The sequence below is a fragment of the Mesoplodon bidens genome (genome assembly GCF_964165515.1).
Source record: "Mesoplodon bidens genome assembly, chromosome: 16".
Taxonomy (NCBI): Eukaryota; Metazoa; Chordata; class Mammalia; order Artiodactyla; family Ziphiidae; genus Mesoplodon; species Mesoplodon bidens.
In genome coordinates this window covers 50,412,917-50,431,293 of record NC_138173.1, presented here as the reverse complement: position 1 = coordinate 50,431,293, position 18,377 = coordinate 50,412,917, and the positions used below count along the sequence as shown (strand labels likewise).

Genomic DNA, 18,377 nt, shown 5'->3' with positions numbered 1-18,377 from the left:
TAATAATACCTTAGCGATATTTTTGTATAAGTTGATGAAATATAATCATCTAAACTGAGTCATGTGAATAAACATGTTCTTTAAATACTCAGTAAGATTTTTGAGACTATAAAATATTTGACCTCTTCAGTTAAGTTGTTAACATAATCACCTGGACTTTAAATTTAAGAGAAATGAAGTTATTGGTGGCGATACAGATGAAAAGTATTTGCCAACCAAGAATTGCCAGTAATTTTTAAATGTAGAAATGGAGTTTTGTGGGTTTTTTGGATGTGGACCATTTTTTAAAGTCTTTATTGAATTTGTTACAATACTGCTTTTGTTTTTTTGGTTTTTTGGCCACGAGGCATGTGGGATGTTAGCTCCCCAACCAGGGATTGAACCCACACCCCTGCATTGGAAGTCTTAGCCACTGGATCACCAGGGGAGTCCCAGGGAGCCATTTTTAAAATAGTTTAAATTGTGTTTTCTGCATTAAATGCTAAATGTTCCCCTGAATCTGTCAAATAGCAGCACTTTTATCAGAAATACGCTTGGCTTATTTTTTGTATTAACATCACAACTTAAGTTCAGTATTAATGTATTCAGTCAGTATTTGCATGACACGCTGGTCCAATTTGTTAAAACTGAACACAGGCAAAGAAGTTTTCGTAATAGGAAATTATTTCGGTCTTCCCTTGAAAAAACAAAAACTACATGGCATTAAGTGAGGTAGGAGATGGTGATTCCAGCATTAAATTTTAAATGTAAATCATAAGAGATAAGATTTTGTAATTTACATGGTATTATAGGTATTTCTTCTTTTATTAGAGATGTCCAAGTATGCCTTCTAGAGTCACATTATTCACTAATGTGAACATAAAAGTTTCATTCTGTCTGAGCTGTTGTTCCTCCTTTATTACAGAAACCCTATTTTGTGGGAAATCTAAACATTTTAAAGTTATATGCTTTACTCTTTGCTGGATGCTATGATTGATAGTAATCTGGAAAGTTATATATAAGTTGTAGTCCATATGTTGCATTAAGTAAAAAGCTCTTGGGAAAGGTTAAAAAAGAAAAGCCACTGTGTACTAAAGTAAGATCCTACAAGGGTGGTATTATTTTGTTCTGGCTTTTGGTATAGGAAGCGTGCAACTTTATTTTACAGGATCCTAGGGGTTGATTTGTGAAGAACAAAGTTGAACCAACCTCAAAAAGACTGATGTATAAAACCAGAATGCCATCATTATTTGCAATGAGAAGTGCTAAGAGGACTAAGTACATGAAACACGACCAGATTGTTCTGACCCTATAGGTTTAATACATAGGAAGCTGTAGAATACAGAAGATTCCTTTATGAATATTTGGAATCAGAATAGAAAATTAATTTATGTGACTGGAATGTTTCATGGCACCATCAGATTAAGCATTGGGTTAACATATCCATTTCCACAATAGGAATATCCTTATCATAAGGACCAGATCATGAACATTTTTTGACATGTTATGTCACCCTAAACATTTGGATGGGCATTTCCAAGATTTGCTTTTTACTTCTCTTTTTATGATTCCATTTCATATCAGTATCTCTCACTTTGCTCCTATCTTCCTTCCCTGTCCCCCTATGTTGATTTAAATATGTTAATATTTTTTATCAAGTTCTTCTCAAGACTTCCTGATCTGGTAGTTTTCTCTTACTAAACTGATGAATCTCTCTCTGCTCTGGTGCATTGTTTATTTAATCCTCTGAGGGCCGTCTTATTTCTGTTATACTCTGATTCTTGAGAAGTACCTTTTTCATGCACCCTTTGGGCAACCATTATATTTTAGAAGAGGCTTTTTTATTTGTGATACTGACAGTTGCAATCTTATGCAGTAGTTGAGACATACCAATAATGGATGAATCTGGAGTACCCAGAAAAATGATTGGTAAAACATTGCAAGAAATTTGGGGATGTTGGTGAATATAAAATATGTTACATACCTATCTTTAATGTTAAACTATCTGTGCATCTTATAAAAAGAGATGTTTGATGAGAATTTCAAACTCAAGAATTAAGGGTGTATTTCTCAATATTTATGGAGATTAATCGAGCATGCATTCAAAAGAGATTAAAAGTAACATTATCATGTAGTATTTTGCCTCCCTCCTGAATAATAAAACCTGTAAGATTGTCAGTAGTTGTGGCTCGAGGACTCTAGAGCGCAGGCTCAGCAGTTGTGACTCACAGGGCTTAGTTGCTCCACAGCATGTGGGATCTTCCCGCACCAGGGCTCTAATCCGTGTCCTCTGCATTGGCAGGCAGATTCTTAACCACTGCGCCACCAGGGAAGCCCTCTGCTGTAGTTTTTGCAGTTACAGATGTATCCAGAAAGGAACATTAAATTCAACTGATTTTTAAAAAATATTTTTTTTTTAACTTTGATTATGTTTTTAGTCTTGGGTAAACATGCAACAGTTCTGTTTTTTTTTGTTTTTTTTTTTCTTTTTTTTTGCAGTACGCAGGCCTCTCACTGTTATGGCCTCTCCTGCCGCGGAGCACAGGCTCCAGACGCGCAGGCTCAGTGGCCATGGCTCACGGGCCCAGCCAGTGCGCGGCATGTGGGATCCTCCCTGACCGGGGTACGAACCCGTGTCCCCTGCATCCGCAGGCGGACTCTCAAGCACTGTGCCACCAGGGAAGCCCTAAAAAATATTTTTAAGTAATGAAAGGAAGTATACAAACAAAGTAAAAATATTCAAACCCACTGTAAAAATTCTATAATACAAATAAGGGGGAAACAGTATGGATTAATCCCTGACAACCTTATGGCTTGTATGAAATCAAAACAATATATTTAATTCGTTAGTAGAATCATTTATTATAGATATTAGAAATAAAAAGGTAGTTCAGTTGAGATTGCAGAAAATTTTGTTAAAGATAAAAAATTAAACTTTTATAAAGGAAAACTGCAAAAAAGTAGATTTGTTTTTTAAATTTTAAAGTAAGGTAAAGGTTCATGGTCATAGAAATATAATTAAAATAACAACTTAGAATTAAGACAGTTAATTATCAAGCTGTATTCTACAAGTAGGCTTAATGCCTTCATTTGCATTTCCATGCTTCATATACAAAAAAGACAATACCTTATGCCATTAAAAATCTCTGAATAAATTTTTAAAACTAGAAATTTTATAACATGTACTTTCCGGACACAAAACAGTAAAACTAGGAGTTATTAAAAATTTTATAAGTAACTGAATCAAAGAAGAGATTAACTGTTGATAATTATGAAATACCTGCCAAAGCAGCACTCAGAAATTAATTCATAGCTTTGAGTACTTGTTCAACTTTTAAAACCTTGAGTAAAAGTACAGAAAAACGGAACAAAGGCACTGAAAATAAAATTAGCAATATATTAGTAAATGTTGAAGTTACTAATTTTGGAACATTAAAAGAACTAGGTGTACATGGGGAGATACTCTGCATCCAATTTTGTGAGGCAAATAGGACCAGCCCTATTAGAACATTCAGTAAGATCCTCTTACCCCCTCCAAGACCCAAATCAGATATACACACTGAGGAGAAAAAAACATTGGATGTTGAGAAGAAAAAAATACTGACATCAGAATTATCTTTGGCAATATTATTGTTACTGGTGAATGGTTCTTAAACTTTTTGGTCTTGAAACTCTTTTACACTATTAAGAGTTTTTGAGTGTAGTTTCGTACATGTTGGCTAAATTTATTGATATATACTGTATTAGAAATTAAAACTAAGAAATTCTGAAATATATTTATTAATTGACAAATAGTAAATTGATTATAGTTGGATATATTTTTATGAAAAATAAAAAACCAAATTTAGTGATGAGTGGCATTGTTTTACATTTTTGCAGACCTTTACATTTCTGGCTTAATTGACAGCTAGATTTTCATGTTTGCTTTCATATCTGATTTTCATTCAGTCTGTTGTGATATATCATTTTGTTTGAAGGATAAGAAGAAAACCAAGCCTCACACATACATGTAGTTGGGAAAGAGAGGTGTTTTAATAGCCTTTTCAGATAATTGTGACTATCCTTTTTTGATCATACACCAGAACTCAACAAGTAGTAATTTCTTAAAAGGTACTGAAATTTGGGATTTGAAACCATATCATTCAGTTTTTTTGGATTCTAAACTATACTAGAATTCTAAACTATATTGGTTGATTTTGCAATTTAAATGGATCTTTTACCCATGCATGATTTTATGACCGTATGCATTGATTGTTTGGGAAATACTGGTTCAGGGAGTTATGCAGGTATTCCAACGTATACAGCACCATTATACTATAAACACCAAAAAAAATCACATTCATTAATTTCACTACTAAACCCATTAGAAAAGACTTTTCAAGTATTGGAAAATAGTCAAACTCTTGATGACAGATACAAACTTTCCAAAATTTTACCTTTTTTTGAAAGCTCTGATTTTTATCATTTGTTTTTATTGAAGGATAGGCTCAACTTTATTATCTGGAAAATGTCTGCCAAATACTCAAGTCTGAATGGCTTTGGTTTGACTGTCATTCTTTCAGGTAAAAATAGTGTTCTATGAGAAAAGCACCTTGCAACTCAATCATTGAACGTGTACTTTTCCTTAAGACAACCATGACACTGTAGTGTACAGCAGAAGATCTTTCACACACTTCCCATTTTAGTCATACAGAATATTAAAAAGATAAGTATACACGGGTTGAAATTTTTGAAAATTAATAATTTGTACTGCCTAATCAAAGATATAGTTGAAATTGGCATTTTTTTAACTGTAAGAGTGTGGTTATTAATAACAGTGACTAGTATAGTATGATGCCACTACCGTGATTTGTGCTAAGGTACCAGATGATTTCATTTTTTGTCTACAATTCAGTGATTTTTAGTTACTTTACCAAGTGGTGTAGCCATTACCATAAATTAACTTTTGAACATTTTCATCCTCCCAATAAGAACCCTGATGCCATTTGGAGTATTTTTTTTTTTTTAAACAGAAGTAGCCTGTTCACAAAATGTGAAAAAGAAAACTCAGTAGTATTACAGTTTTAAAATTTCACCAAAATACAGTGCTTACCATTTTCACTTGCCATAGGGTCAGGTTGCCATCATATTTTCTTCCTCATTAGTAATGTCTTTATGACTTATTCTGATTTTTGCTTGATTCTAACTTTTTTCACGTGAGAATACACCCAGTTGGCTTGACAGATCGTTGTTTCAGCCATTTTCCTAGGTTGCATATTCTTTAAGTAGAATAGCTTCTAGTAAGTAGTGTGTAATTTGCATTTGTATGTCTACAGTCAGTATGCATTTTTCAATTGTCTCTGATAGGTAGTAGGTATTAATGGAGAAAGTATCATATTTTTCTGTTTTTAATTTCCAGTAGCACAGGAATACAATTTAATGTGGTTAATTGAGTGTATGTTAAATTGATAGTTTATATAGATTGTGATTTCAGGCTTTTTTTAAAATACGAAAGTACTGTGGAGATAATTTATACTTTTTGTCCTTGAAGTGAAAGTTTAGATGCCAGTGCAGGTTAAGTCTCTTACATCATATATATTATCATTTCTGCCATAATTTATTCTGAATCTAACATGGAGATGATTTACACATTTGAAAAATGTTGAACTTTTAAATGTAATACAATACGTAAGATAAAGTATCAGGTGTAAGCTAGAACAGTATTCGGTAGGCTATTAGAGATGAGGCTTTGCCACCAAATGTAGATGCTATTAGGGAGAAGAATGCATTTGTAATACAATGCCCTAGTTACTCTCCAGTTGTATAAAGAAAGATTCAAAGTTCAGTTAGCAAAAGAATGTTTAATTTGTTTTCTAAATAAAGATATCATAAATATCCTAAGAAATTTCAAGTTTTACTGTTAACAGTCAAGTAGATCGTGTCTAGAATTTGTCCTGATTTACCCTCTGCCTTTATTTTTCCTAAACTTTCTAATTGTTCCTGATAAGAAAACTTTTTCATGCAGGTGTTTTACCTGCTTTAGCTCAGGATGATCTCTAAAAATCCATCCTCTGCAGTTCTACTAAGTCTTGCCTTTTTGATTTTTTTTAGCCTTTCTGGAAGTACCTTTCCCTTTTTTGTACCAATTCAAAGCCTGCCTGTTTTTCAAGCTCCAGCTCAGGTTTACTTCTACATGAGGTCCTGTATATTGTGCCTACCTTATATTGATAATTTGGAATTTAATTATTTACTGTCTTTTTAAAAAATCTTATAATTGCCTTATCTCCCCAACTAGATTATAAGCATATTTGAGAGCAGAATTTTTATTCTTTATGTCCTTATAGTATCCCCCATATAATACTTAAATATTTTTTATTTGGTGGCATATTTTGTCTTATCCTTTGATTTCTAAATGTTCTGACTTACAATTAGAAAATACTGTAGAAAAAACTTCCATAAAATTGTACAATTAGAGCAGGGCTGTGCTAGAGGAAAAATAAACATTTTTACTTAACCATCATGAAATTACACTTCCAAACACAATAAATACTGAAGCTCTTATTTAAAGGAAAAATTAATTTTAAGTTAGATTTCAAAAATAGGGGAGGTATAGCCTCCTTTCTTACCTAATTTATAATCCAAACAAATAACAAGTAGTTTAAGAACCTACGTAGCTAAATACAGATGTATTAGGCATGCTAAACACACTGTAAATATATAACACTTATCAGTGAGACCTGGAGAAATTAGAGTCCAGTGAAGATGAAAATTGATTTGACTTTTAAATTTTGATTGATAGAGAGGAAAGGAGATGGATGATAAGAAAGAGAAGTAGAACAAAAGAGCACAATGGTTATGTACAGGCTGTTAAATAACCATATCTATGGTTTTGCTTTTGTTCGAACTAAATATATAATTACTGATCCTACAAGAGTGTGAACTAAGGTAACGTCCCCAGAATCACCCTTAATCCCCACTCCCTTCCTTTATATATTGATCTATATACATAACATACATACATACATACATACATACATACATACATACATACATACATACATACATACATAGGAAGGATCACTTCTGCCCTAGCATGTTTCGAAGTCAGCCATGGTAATGCTCTATACCAGGAGTCTGCAAACTATGGACCATGGGCCAAAACGTCTTGTGGCCCACTGCCTTTTTTCTTATGGCCTGCAATCTAAGAATGGCTTTTACATTTTAAATGGTTGGGAAAAAAATGAAAAGAATAATATTTTGCAGTGTGAAAATTATATGACATTACAGTTTTAGTGTCCATAAATTTTTATTGGAACACACATTTATATATGTATATATCTACACACACGCGCACACACACCTTTGGCTGCTTTTGGATTGTAATGGCAGAGTTGAATTGTTGTGACAGAGATCATATATTATTGCACTCTCCCTGCCTCACTCTGTTACTCAGTGCTCTTTGAATCCCAGTGATGCTGCCCTTGTACCTGGACAAAGTTCAAGTGCCATGTGTATCACTGTACTGCAGCATTTTACTTCTTTTAGAAAAGTGGACTCAAATGTGCTTAAATTTTTTTTTATAAATGTATTTATTTATTTTTGGCTGCGTTGGGTCTTTGTTGCTGTGCGCAGGCTTTCTCTAGTTGCGGCAAGCGGGGGCTACCGTTGCAGTGCACGGGCTTCTCATTGCGGTGACTTCTCTTGTTGAATGGTACGGGCTCTAGGTACAGGGGCTTCAGTAGTTGTAGCTCATGGGCTCTAGAGCGTAGGCTCAGTAGTTGTGGTGCACGGGCTTAGTTGCTCCGCAGCGTGTGGGATCTTCCCTGACCAGGGCTCGAACTTGTGTCCCCTGCATTGGCAGGTGGATTCTTAACCACTGTGCTACCAGGGAAGTACCAAATGTGCTTAAATTTTAAGGCACAGTGCAGTGGGAATTATTTTGTTTCAAATTAGAAAGCAGAGCATTGAACTGACAATGTAGATATGCTAAGAGAATACAATATACATCTACATAACCAGACTGTAAGCACTCATTACAATATTCCCAACTGATTACAAAGCAACTGTCAGAAAAATTAGGAAATTTAAAACAGAATATCTCATCACAGCAGAATTTCCTCACAAAAATTAATGAAAATGAGGCTTCAACCAAAGTAAGTTTCTGAGCGGCTCTTTTGTTAAGCAGGTAAGGAAAGCCATTTACCAGTGGTGATTTTGTTCAGTTGCAGTGGCCAAAGATATATGTCCAGAAAAAATGAACTTGTTTAAAACTTGTAGCCTTTTGGTGAGAACAGCTTCTCAGAATTGAAGATATTGGGAGCAACATCAGTAGTCAATTAAAAAATAAAGTATATGGTTTTTAGTGGTTTTCCTGGGCTCTTGATGAGTTGAGAGATGTTTACCAATATGGCTAGTTTTTGGCTTGAGGAGTCAGTGATGGATTTGAAGTGACTGAAGAACATGCCTCTGTGAATAGTCTGTGGAACAACTACAGGTGAAAATGTTTTCAAAGTTGAGGAAACACTAATTTAGTACAGCCTGAAGTGGAATCTGCTAAGATGTGTTAAAACTTTGGGTGGCAAATATGTGTGGAGGAGAAAAATGCTTATTAGTTGAACAGATTTACAAAGCTTGTGAAAATGTGAGGTGTTCAAAGCCTATAGTTATCCATTGCATTGTTCATTTCCAGGTACTTTGTGGGGAAAATTCTTGAATCCATGGTGTATTACTGAACCATTAGTGTCAACAGTGAACTTCATTTGCTATCGTGGACTTAACTGTTCTCAGTCCATGAATTTTTGTCAGATCAATAGAATAGCTTGATTTTTCCTGCTACCACAGTGATAGGATGGCTTTGCAGTGGCAAAGTTTTGTTGTGACTTTTTTGAGGTTGGGGCAAGATTGAAATTTTCCTGAACAAAAAATTGCCCTCAACCACTATTATCAAGCCATGAATGGCTCTGGAAGTTAAGCTATAGACTTGATAATGTTTCTAAATTCAACCTAAAATTACAAATCAGAACAGTACTTATATGCAAAACTTATACTCTGGTAGTCACTTTGATAATGCCTAACATAGCATGAATCCTATGTCCAGCTGCTTTATACATTTTCCATTCTTTCAGAAGTTAAGAGAAGAAATGAGACTCTCATTCCCACACAAGTTTGTAGTGGACACGTTTTTTGGGCTCAATTTACAATTCCAGAAAGTTTTAGACCTCATTGTAAGTATTGGGTTGGCCAAGAAGTTCATTCAAGTTTTTCTGCAAGATCTTACAGAAAAACTGAACCTTTTTGCCAACCCAATACAAAGGAAATTTCTGTATTTGAAAATTCATTTAACTGTGCAGTTGAAACAGAAGCAGTTTATCTGCAGTGTAATGATATGCTAAAAGGCAGTATTAAAAGAAGAACTTAACAGAATTCTGTAAAAGCCTTCCATAAAAGCCTTCCAAGTGATAAATATGCTCAATTAAAATCTTATCAATTGATATCAGAGGTAAAATATGTAAAATCTCATTACAGATCAGCATTGACAGATAAGCATTTGCAATAAGTTTTAGTGATAAGGATCTCTAACTTTGAACACAGTTAAGCAAAGTTACGCTATTAAAGGAATTTTATTCTTCTCATTAGTAGACCTGAATTATAAAAAATTATAGTCAACTATTATATTTTGTGTTTTGTCAGTAAAATGTTTTGGAAATTTGTTTTCTTGTTATTTAGATTATTTAGGTACCTGATTAATATTCTCAATCTTGCCTCTCGACCTGCAAACCTAAAATATTCATTATCTGGCCCTTTACAAAAATTTTGCTAACCCCTACCATATACTCACATAAGAGAGATGATTTTTTTAAGGAAGTCATTCTCCAATAAAAACAGTGAAGTTACACATGGTGCAATGATACAGAGAAAGGATAAGTAAAAATAAATGTTTAACATCATATAAAATAAACTTACAGTTTTTTATTTTGTATGGATAAATCTATGAATGAGTTTCATAAATGCCTACTAAAATTACCTACTTCAAAACTGATTAAGAACACCAGTCATGCTCTGCTGTACATGATGTCTCTGATAAGAGTATTGAGGCAATCACTTGTACTGAGTGAACATTGCATTTAAAATTTTCTGCCTAAAACTCAGGCTTAATTTTTCACATAATGAAACTTTTAGCTGATTTGTGTAGTTATCTTTTCTTAGAAATTGTTTTCTTCTTAAGTGAGTGTTGATTATTTTTATACCTTGCCTTTTTTAGAGGAAATTTAGGGAGGGCTAAGTGGGACTAGATTTTATTTAAGTGTTAGGTTTCTATCAGATTCTAGGGTCCTCTAAAGAGTTCAGACAGCATTTTATGGGGAATCTGCAATATGACAAAGTATAAAGATTTATTAACATTACAGTCTGGGAGAACTTGGAAGATAAGGTATCTGAGCTGGACCTTGAAGGATGGCTAGAATTTAGGCCTTCAGAAGGATGTGTTTGGGAGAGCAGTCCATATAGAGTGAGTTTTAAGAAGTGAGGGAAGCAAGAGGCAGTCAATGGTGGTGTGGTGGGAGATGAATCTGGATGGGTACTTCGGGACTTGAAGATTTAACTAAGAGAAATGGACTTTATTGGCAAACGTTTCCAAGCTTGGCATAGTACCTGGTGCTCAGAGGTTCTTACTGGATAAAAATTGGGTAGCTATATAAGGAAATTGAGCAGGAGAAATACAGGATAAACACTGAATGACAGAGGGTAGCCAGCTGGGGATCATCAAAATAGTTTCCAGTCTTCTATCCCCTGAATTTATTTTTTTAATTCTTTAATTTTTGTTGAGTGCCTGATTCTCTAATTGAGTAGTGTTGTTTTTTGTTTTGTTTTGTTTTTGCGGTGCATGGGCCTCTCACTGTTGCAGCCTCTCCTGTTGCGGAGCACAGGCTCTGGACCCGCAGGCTCAGCGGCCATGGCTCATGGGCCTAGCCGCTCCACGGCATGTGGGATCTTCCGGACTGGGGCACGAACCCGTGTCCCCTGCATCGGCAGGCGGACTCTCAACCACTGCGCCACCAGGGAAGCCCTGAGTAGTGTTTTTTTTTGCACACAGGTTTTCACACATTTGTTGTTCTAGGGAAATGATATCTTTTGAAACAGACTGACAGCATGTATAAGGGCCTTGCAAAATCCTCTTATTCAACAATGGTAATAGGATTATTTATCTCTTAAGTGAGTCAGTCATCTCACTCCAAATTGGGAAATACCAGCTGGCTTTCTCATCATTTAGACTTTTTCTTGGAGGAGATGGCCCTTACAGCAGGGGTCCCCAACTCCCAGGCTGCAGACTGGTACCCGTCCTCAGCCTGTTAGGAACCGGGCTGCACAGCAGGCGGTGAGCGGCAGGCAAGCAAGCAAAGCTTCATCCGCCGCTCCCCATCACTCCCGGTCGCTTACATGCTCACATTACCGCCTGAACCCTCCCCACCATTGAGCACATTACTACCTGAACCACACCAATTCCCCCCCGCCCCCCTCCCATGGAAAAATTGTCTTCCACAAAACTGGTCCCTGGTGCCAGACAGGTTGTGAACCACTGCTTTATAGTATTCATTCTTAAGTTTTTGCAATCCTAGTTTTCTGAAACAGTGCAACCTAATGGGCTGCTCAAGTGTTTTATTTTTATTTTTTTATAACTTTATTTTTTTAATATTTGGCTGCGTTGAGTCTTCTTTCTTGTGCACGGGCTTTCTCTAGTTGTGGCGAGTGGGGGCTACTCTGCGTTGCAGTGCGCGGGCTTCTCTAGTTGTGGAGCACGGGCTCTGGGCGCACAGGCTTCAGTAGTTGTGGCTCACAGGCTCTAGAGCGCAGGCTCAGTAGTTGTGGTACACGGGCTTAGTTGCTCCACGGCATGTGGGATCTTCCCTGACCAGGGCTCGAACCTGTGCCCCCTGCATTGGCAGGCAGATTTTTAACCACTGCACCAGCAGGGAAGCCCCAAGTGTTTTTTTTTTAAATCACAGGTGATTATAGATCTAAAAAAACTGGGTATGTTATTAATATTAAGTAACTTTTATATTTTTACCTTAGGTACCTTAATGCAATTCAGACAATGTGTCCACATATTCTCCGCTATTTGACCACAGCAGTCATAACAAACAAAGATGTCCGAAAACGCCGGCAAGTGCTAAAAGATCTGGTCAAAGTTATTCAACAGGTAAAAACTAAAATCTTTATTGATTTTTAAAATGTGCCTAAACTTTAAGTCTAACCTTTTTTTCTGAAAAAGTAGGACTCTTAGTTCTTAAGGTAAAAATGTTTAAAAATAGGAGGGAAGTATACATGAAGAGAAAAGAGCCCAAGAACCCCAAATGGGCATATACTACTTTAAGTTCATGATATACTTATGGTAGATGTGGTATGAATGAATACTGCTCTTTGCTAGTTAGATACTTAATACGCATTGTGTATTATTAGTGTTGCTCTTATTGCAAAGGGTGAAGATCTGGAGCTTGGAACTTTTTGTTGGAAGGTCACTACCTACATAGTTCCAGAGTAGTGATCTTTACATAGAATATAATTTTTATAGTCCCCAAGTTGTACAAAAGCTATAGCCCTCCTGATTGATTTTTAGTGAATTTCTTAGCAATAACTATGGGTTAAAAAAGAACTTAAACATTTATTTGATCTAAGAATAATTTAAGTACAAAAAGACAGTTTTATCCTGAAAGATATGAATACCCTTTTACTTGGAGAAGTTCATCACTGTTTACTAACTAAGGGAGACTTTTGGCAGTAGAGGAATTTGAAAGCTTTTGGAATGGTTCTAGGATGAGAATTTAGAGAACTTGGTCTGGAAGGCATTATAAGGTTAAGGTGTGGCCTGCAATCAGGATATGAGCAATTGCTTTGAGAAGATAATACTAGGTAATTTGTTAGAAATTAATGGTAAGGGAGGAGAAAATAGGAAGATTGGGCTATTCTGGGGACAGTCTACTAAACAATGTTGAATCAGATCCAACTTAACCTTTGACTTAATTTTACAGGAGTCTTACACATATAAAGACCCAATTACAGAGTTTGTTGAATGCTTATATGTTAACTTTGACTTTGATGGGGCTCAGAAAAAACTAAGGGAATGTGAATCAGTAAGTACAAATTTTTACTTACAAATTAATAATATTCTTAAAATTTTGAATATTATAAAGTTAACCTTGCAGGGTTTTATTAAAGTGATTATATCAGAAATGTTTATTAATCTTAATATGCAGATTATTTAGAAATGTGCTGGGTTGAAGACATTTTCAGTCTTATTGCCTGAGTCTATCCCTTTTGTTAGGACAGTTTGTTAAAACATTGGGGCATTATAAATTCACACGTCTTATCCTGAATGAGTAAATATGTGAAATATTTTATATGTATGGGCAAGATTATATGGAATTTTCCATCACAACTGTGTGTTACATAAGCAGGCCTATCTTCAGAATTTTTTTCATGATTGTATTTATCATTTGCTATAAATCAGTCAAGCTAAAGGTGAATTTTTTTTTTTTTTTTAATAAATTTATTTATTTATTTATTTTTGGCTGTGTTGGGTCTTCGTTTCTGTGCGAGGGCTTTCTCTAGTTGTGGCAAGCGGGGGCCACTCTTCATCGCGGTGCGTGGGCCTCTTACTGTTGCGACCTCTCTTGTTGTGGAGCACAGGCTCCAGACGCACAGGCTCAGTAGTTGTGGCTCGCGGGCTTAGTTGCTCCGCGGCATGTGGGATCTTCCCAGACCAGGGCTCGAACCCGTGTCCCCTGCATTGGCAGGCAGATTCTCGACCACTGCGCCACCAGGGAAGCCCCTAAAGGTGAATTTTTTAGCTACAATGTCTTCTGTTAGTTGGTAGAAACTAAAGTTCTGTGAGAGCAACTGAAAGAGTTAGATTTATGGGTTTTTTAAAATAACTTAGTTTGCAAGTTTTGAGAAACTAAGAATTTACCTGTTAAAGGCATTTACCAAATCTACAGGTTACTAGCTGTCAGTTTCATTTTTGAACCCAGATATTAGCACAAAAATTGGAAGAGTTTGTTGAAGGACTTAAGATCTTATTTGTCTAAGGAAAAGGAAATTATGTAAGTATACCTTTAGAGGTGATTTTCAAACATTGGACAAAATTAGAATCCAGTTTAATTGTGTACTTGCAGTCAAATGTGACATTATTAAATATTGGTGTATATTGTAATACTAAGTATCTAGGCCTTGCCAAGGCAGTGGGGCACTTGGTTGCTATTCTTGAAGTTAGAACATTCTCTTCTAAGCATGATACCATCTGTGGAATAGGTGCCACCCTTTGAATTTTTTTCTTCTGTGGATTTTCAAGTCTACTTACTGTCACAAAGATATGCATATCTTTAGTCCATTCGTAACTATCTTAAATAGCTGGAAATATGTTATCTACAGAGCATTTATGTAGGATAGAGACAGGACAAAGCTGCTTTGTCACAAGATTGCTCAAGTCATCAATGGAACAAGGAAACAGTGCAGTTCTTAGCTCTTTTTCCTGTAACATTCGTTTACTTCTTGGTTAAATTGTTAGAGACTTGAATATAGTGTTCTAGAAAGTGCTGTGGTGTACAACTTGTGATAGATGAGAGAATTATAGTGAATGGAATAATGAGTAAAGCACAAAGAAAGTATCTGTGACAAATTTTCCAAAATTGCTTGTCGGCACCGTTAATTTTTTCTTTTATATTTTATATGCATAGGTGCTAGTGAATGATTTCTTCTTGGTGGCTTGTCTTGAGGATTTCATTGAAAACGCCCGTCTCTTCATATTTGAGACTTTTTGTCGCATCCATCAATGTATCAGCATTAAGTAAGAGCACTCTGACTTGATTTGTATTTTCTACTTCTAAATTCCTGTAAATTTTCATTTACTGTAAAGTTATACTTAATAGGATTCCAGTTAATTGGATTTTTATTTTATTTCTCTTTACTTTAGAAGAAAAAGGAAACATTGTCCTAGTAATTTATTAAAAATCCTAGCTTTTGTTTGAATTCCGGGGTGCTACAGTCCTTCTTTATCTTCTTTAGTTTCCATGTGTGGGGGAAAGCATGAATTTTGAAAATGATAACTTCAAGGCAGTATTATGATTGTCAGTTACCTTTTTAAAGAGTTACCTTTTAAAATAATACTATTATACCATTACATAGGGAGAAAAGAGCAGTGACCAGTTTTAGAATGTTTTTTAACAGGGGTTCAAATAAGGAGTTAGTCCTTAGTAGATTGGAAATGCTGTTGAAAAGACCACATTTGGTAATCATTTCAGTTAATTGAGTTTGTTTTATTTAATTATATATTTGAATTCTCATACAGTAAACTCTTGTGACATCCTAAAATGTTGAAACATGGAAAAATTATGGTGAATTCAGTTGGAATTTTCTCTTGTGTGAGGAAATTATTAGGAAAAAATTGTGAAACTTACATAACCTATTAGAAACTAATTTTACATATTAGAATTTAAAAATAACAGTGCCCTTTGGCCACAGATGAAGTCGAATGGTAAATGCTCCTTAATGTTTAAAAACTTACTACTTTAATGTTTGCCTCTTAGGAATTGTATGTAGACCAGAGTTTTTCTTTAGTGCCATTTGTTTTTGCTAAGGCATCCATACTTGCTTGCCTAATTTTAGTGGATTGTCATTGAAGTGGTTACTCAGTTAGAATTACAGTGTGAGCGTGAGGCTTTTTCTATGGGAGTTGAAGCCTTGACCTGTTTTAGTAGTACTTTAGCTAGCAGACATATAATTTTAAAAATCTGATTCTCTTAAAGAATACATGGAAATTCCTAAAATGTCATTCGTTGTGAAATGCAATATTATGTATATGAGTATACATATTTATGTATACATATATGCAGATAAAATAAGAGCCCCTTCACCTTGTTTAGCCTGTACCTCTATTCAGCTTTCCTCCTGACTGTGGAACCATAGGACTCTGACTCTGGAAACCCAATTTTACAAAACACTGATTCAGTACAACTCCTTTGTTTTGTAACTCCCTGTTTATAGCTGAGAAACTGAAGGCTCAGAGACATTAAGCAGCTTAGGGCTTATTTAATGAAAGAGCCTGAGCTAATAGCTCTCTGACATTCATTGTCTTCACCCTCATTATAAATTCTTTCTTTTTCATTGTGAGCAATTGATATTTTTAGAAACAGCAGATTTAGACTAATTTGTCATTAGTGTATCACTTGAGCCAGAGGATAAAGATGGAAACCATAAGACAGTGTTTAATTTTTTTATGCAAAATCTGTAGAATTTTGATTTTTATTTTACAAAGAGATTCCCTGAAGCAACTGTGAATTTTCTGAATCAGGTTTTCTGTGTATGCTATGCTATGCTGTGTAATAAATAGGGCTACTATGCTGTTCCATTTAGGGTGATAATTCCAAAGCACATCAGGATTGAGAACCATTGCATCAGGTCACCCGTTTTTTTTAGGCACATAATTACAGCCTGCTAGGGTAATGAAGTGAAAAACCAGTGATTTAATATTTTTAGTATATAATGAATTAAAAAGGTAGAGGCAGAGCATAAAGTATAGTTTCATGTGAACAAAGAAATAATTCTTTTTAGAGTAACAGTGAGATCTCAGGTTGTAAGGTTTACGGGGTGATAGTGAAGAGTATGTGGCCAATAGGCTCAGTCCAGGGGGCTACGCTTCTTCATGTTTTTAGAGCTGCTTTAATGGGTTAGGAATATGGCTGAAAATTATGTTAAGCATCTAAGTTGGGCTTTTATAAGTACAACAAATGTCTTAATTCAGACCCCAAGGACTTGGAATCCATGATAATGACCAAAATAGCTAATGTTTACCTTCAAACAATCCATAGAAAAAATTACTGTTCTCTAGTCCAGAGGTTTTTAAACCTAGCTGTACATCAGAATCATCTGGAGAACTTAAAAAACCACCAACAACTTAAACTTAAGAAGAATAAATTTTCTGGCTTTACCCCAGATCTTCTGAATCAGAATCTCTGGAATCAAGGCTCGAGAATCTGGTTTAAAACTTCCCAGGTCCAACCCCTAAAAAACGGAACCATTCTTAGGGTGGGGAGGGGGAGATCTCAGCATCTGTATTTTTCAAAGCTCCTCTAAGTAACCCTGATGCAAAACTTCTTTTTTAAAATTACGCTTCTTATTTTGAGATGATAATAGATTCACCTTCAGTTGTAAGAAATAATGAGGAGATCTCCTATGCCCTTTACACAGTTTCCTTCAATGGTAACATTTTGTAAGCCATAGTAAAATATCACAGCCATCATTATTGTTGTTGATATATTCAGATACAGAACATTTCTGTCACCACAAGGATTCCTCAAATTGCTCTTTTATAGCCATATCCACTTCCCTCCCACCTCTCTTTAACCCCTGGCAACCACTCATCTGTTCTCCATTTCTGAAATTTTGTCATTTCAAGAATGTGCAAAATTTTTTAAAAGATAGTGTTCAGCTTTCTTTTTTTAGATACGATTTGCTTTTATTTATTTTTATTTATCTTTGGCTGCGTTGGGTCTTCGTTGCTGCGCGGGGGCTTTCTCTAGTTGTGGCGAGCGAGGGCTACTCTTCGTTGTGATGCGCGGGCTTCTCATTGCGGTGGCTTCTCTTGTTGCAGTGCACGGGCTTCAGTAGTTGTGGCACATGGGCTCAGTAGTTGTGGCTCGCGGAGCTCTAGAGCGCAGGCTCAGTAGTTGCGGCGCATGGGCTTTGTTGCTCCGTGGCATGTGGGATCTTCCCAGACCAGGGCTCGAACCCGTGTCCCCTGCATTGGCAGGCAGCTTCTTAACCACTGCGCCACCAGGGAAGCCCAGTGTTCAGCTTTCTAAAGAGGGTAAATATGTATGATATACATTAAGATATAATTAGTTAAGAGCAGTGTAACTAGTACAGTTGTTGAAGAAGAAAATATTACAGATGTGAATGAGTGCCTCTTGGACATAGCCTTAGAGCTTAAAATCCAGAGGAAGAAACAGATATTAAATAAAGATAAGATTACAAATTATGATAGGCATTTTGAAGAAAAATACAGAGTAATTAGAATGACATGGACATTATTTGTATATTGAAAAATCAGAGAAGTAATTTGGATTGAAGTTTCAGTGAACTCTGATAATTCTCTAAATGGGATATATTTAAGTAGGCTCTTCCACCATATATTAATTATGACAAATTACTCCATTCACTAGTTTATGCTGGCCCCTCTCTGCTGCTAATTAATTTAAAGTTATTTGATATTCGATCTTTTCTAGGGTTGGGCAGGGAAGATTTGTCTCTGTCTTCCTTTCTGTCCCCCAGCAGACGCATATCAAATGCTATTCAGTACTATAAACCGCATGGTTGTTTATTAAATAACTCTTTCCATTTGTGATTTGGAACATTCTCTGTTGATAGGA

General features: G+C 35.6%; 1 protein-coding gene across 1 annotated transcript in view; it reads left to right on the top strand.

The window, feature by feature from the left end:
- The window catches only part of EIF3E (eukaryotic translation initiation factor 3 subunit E), a 50,364-nt gene that overhangs the window by 20,293 nt on the left and 11,694 nt on the right, over positions 1-18,377 (top strand). Inside the window, exons 8-10 of the mRNA XM_081258305.1 lie at positions 12,028-12,154; positions 12,984-13,085; positions 14,688-14,797. Coding sequence (XP_081114431.1) covers positions 12,028-12,154; positions 12,984-13,085; positions 14,688-14,797 — 339 coding nt within the window. The remainder of the gene's footprint in view (positions 1-12,027; positions 12,155-12,983; positions 13,086-14,687; positions 14,798-18,377) is intronic.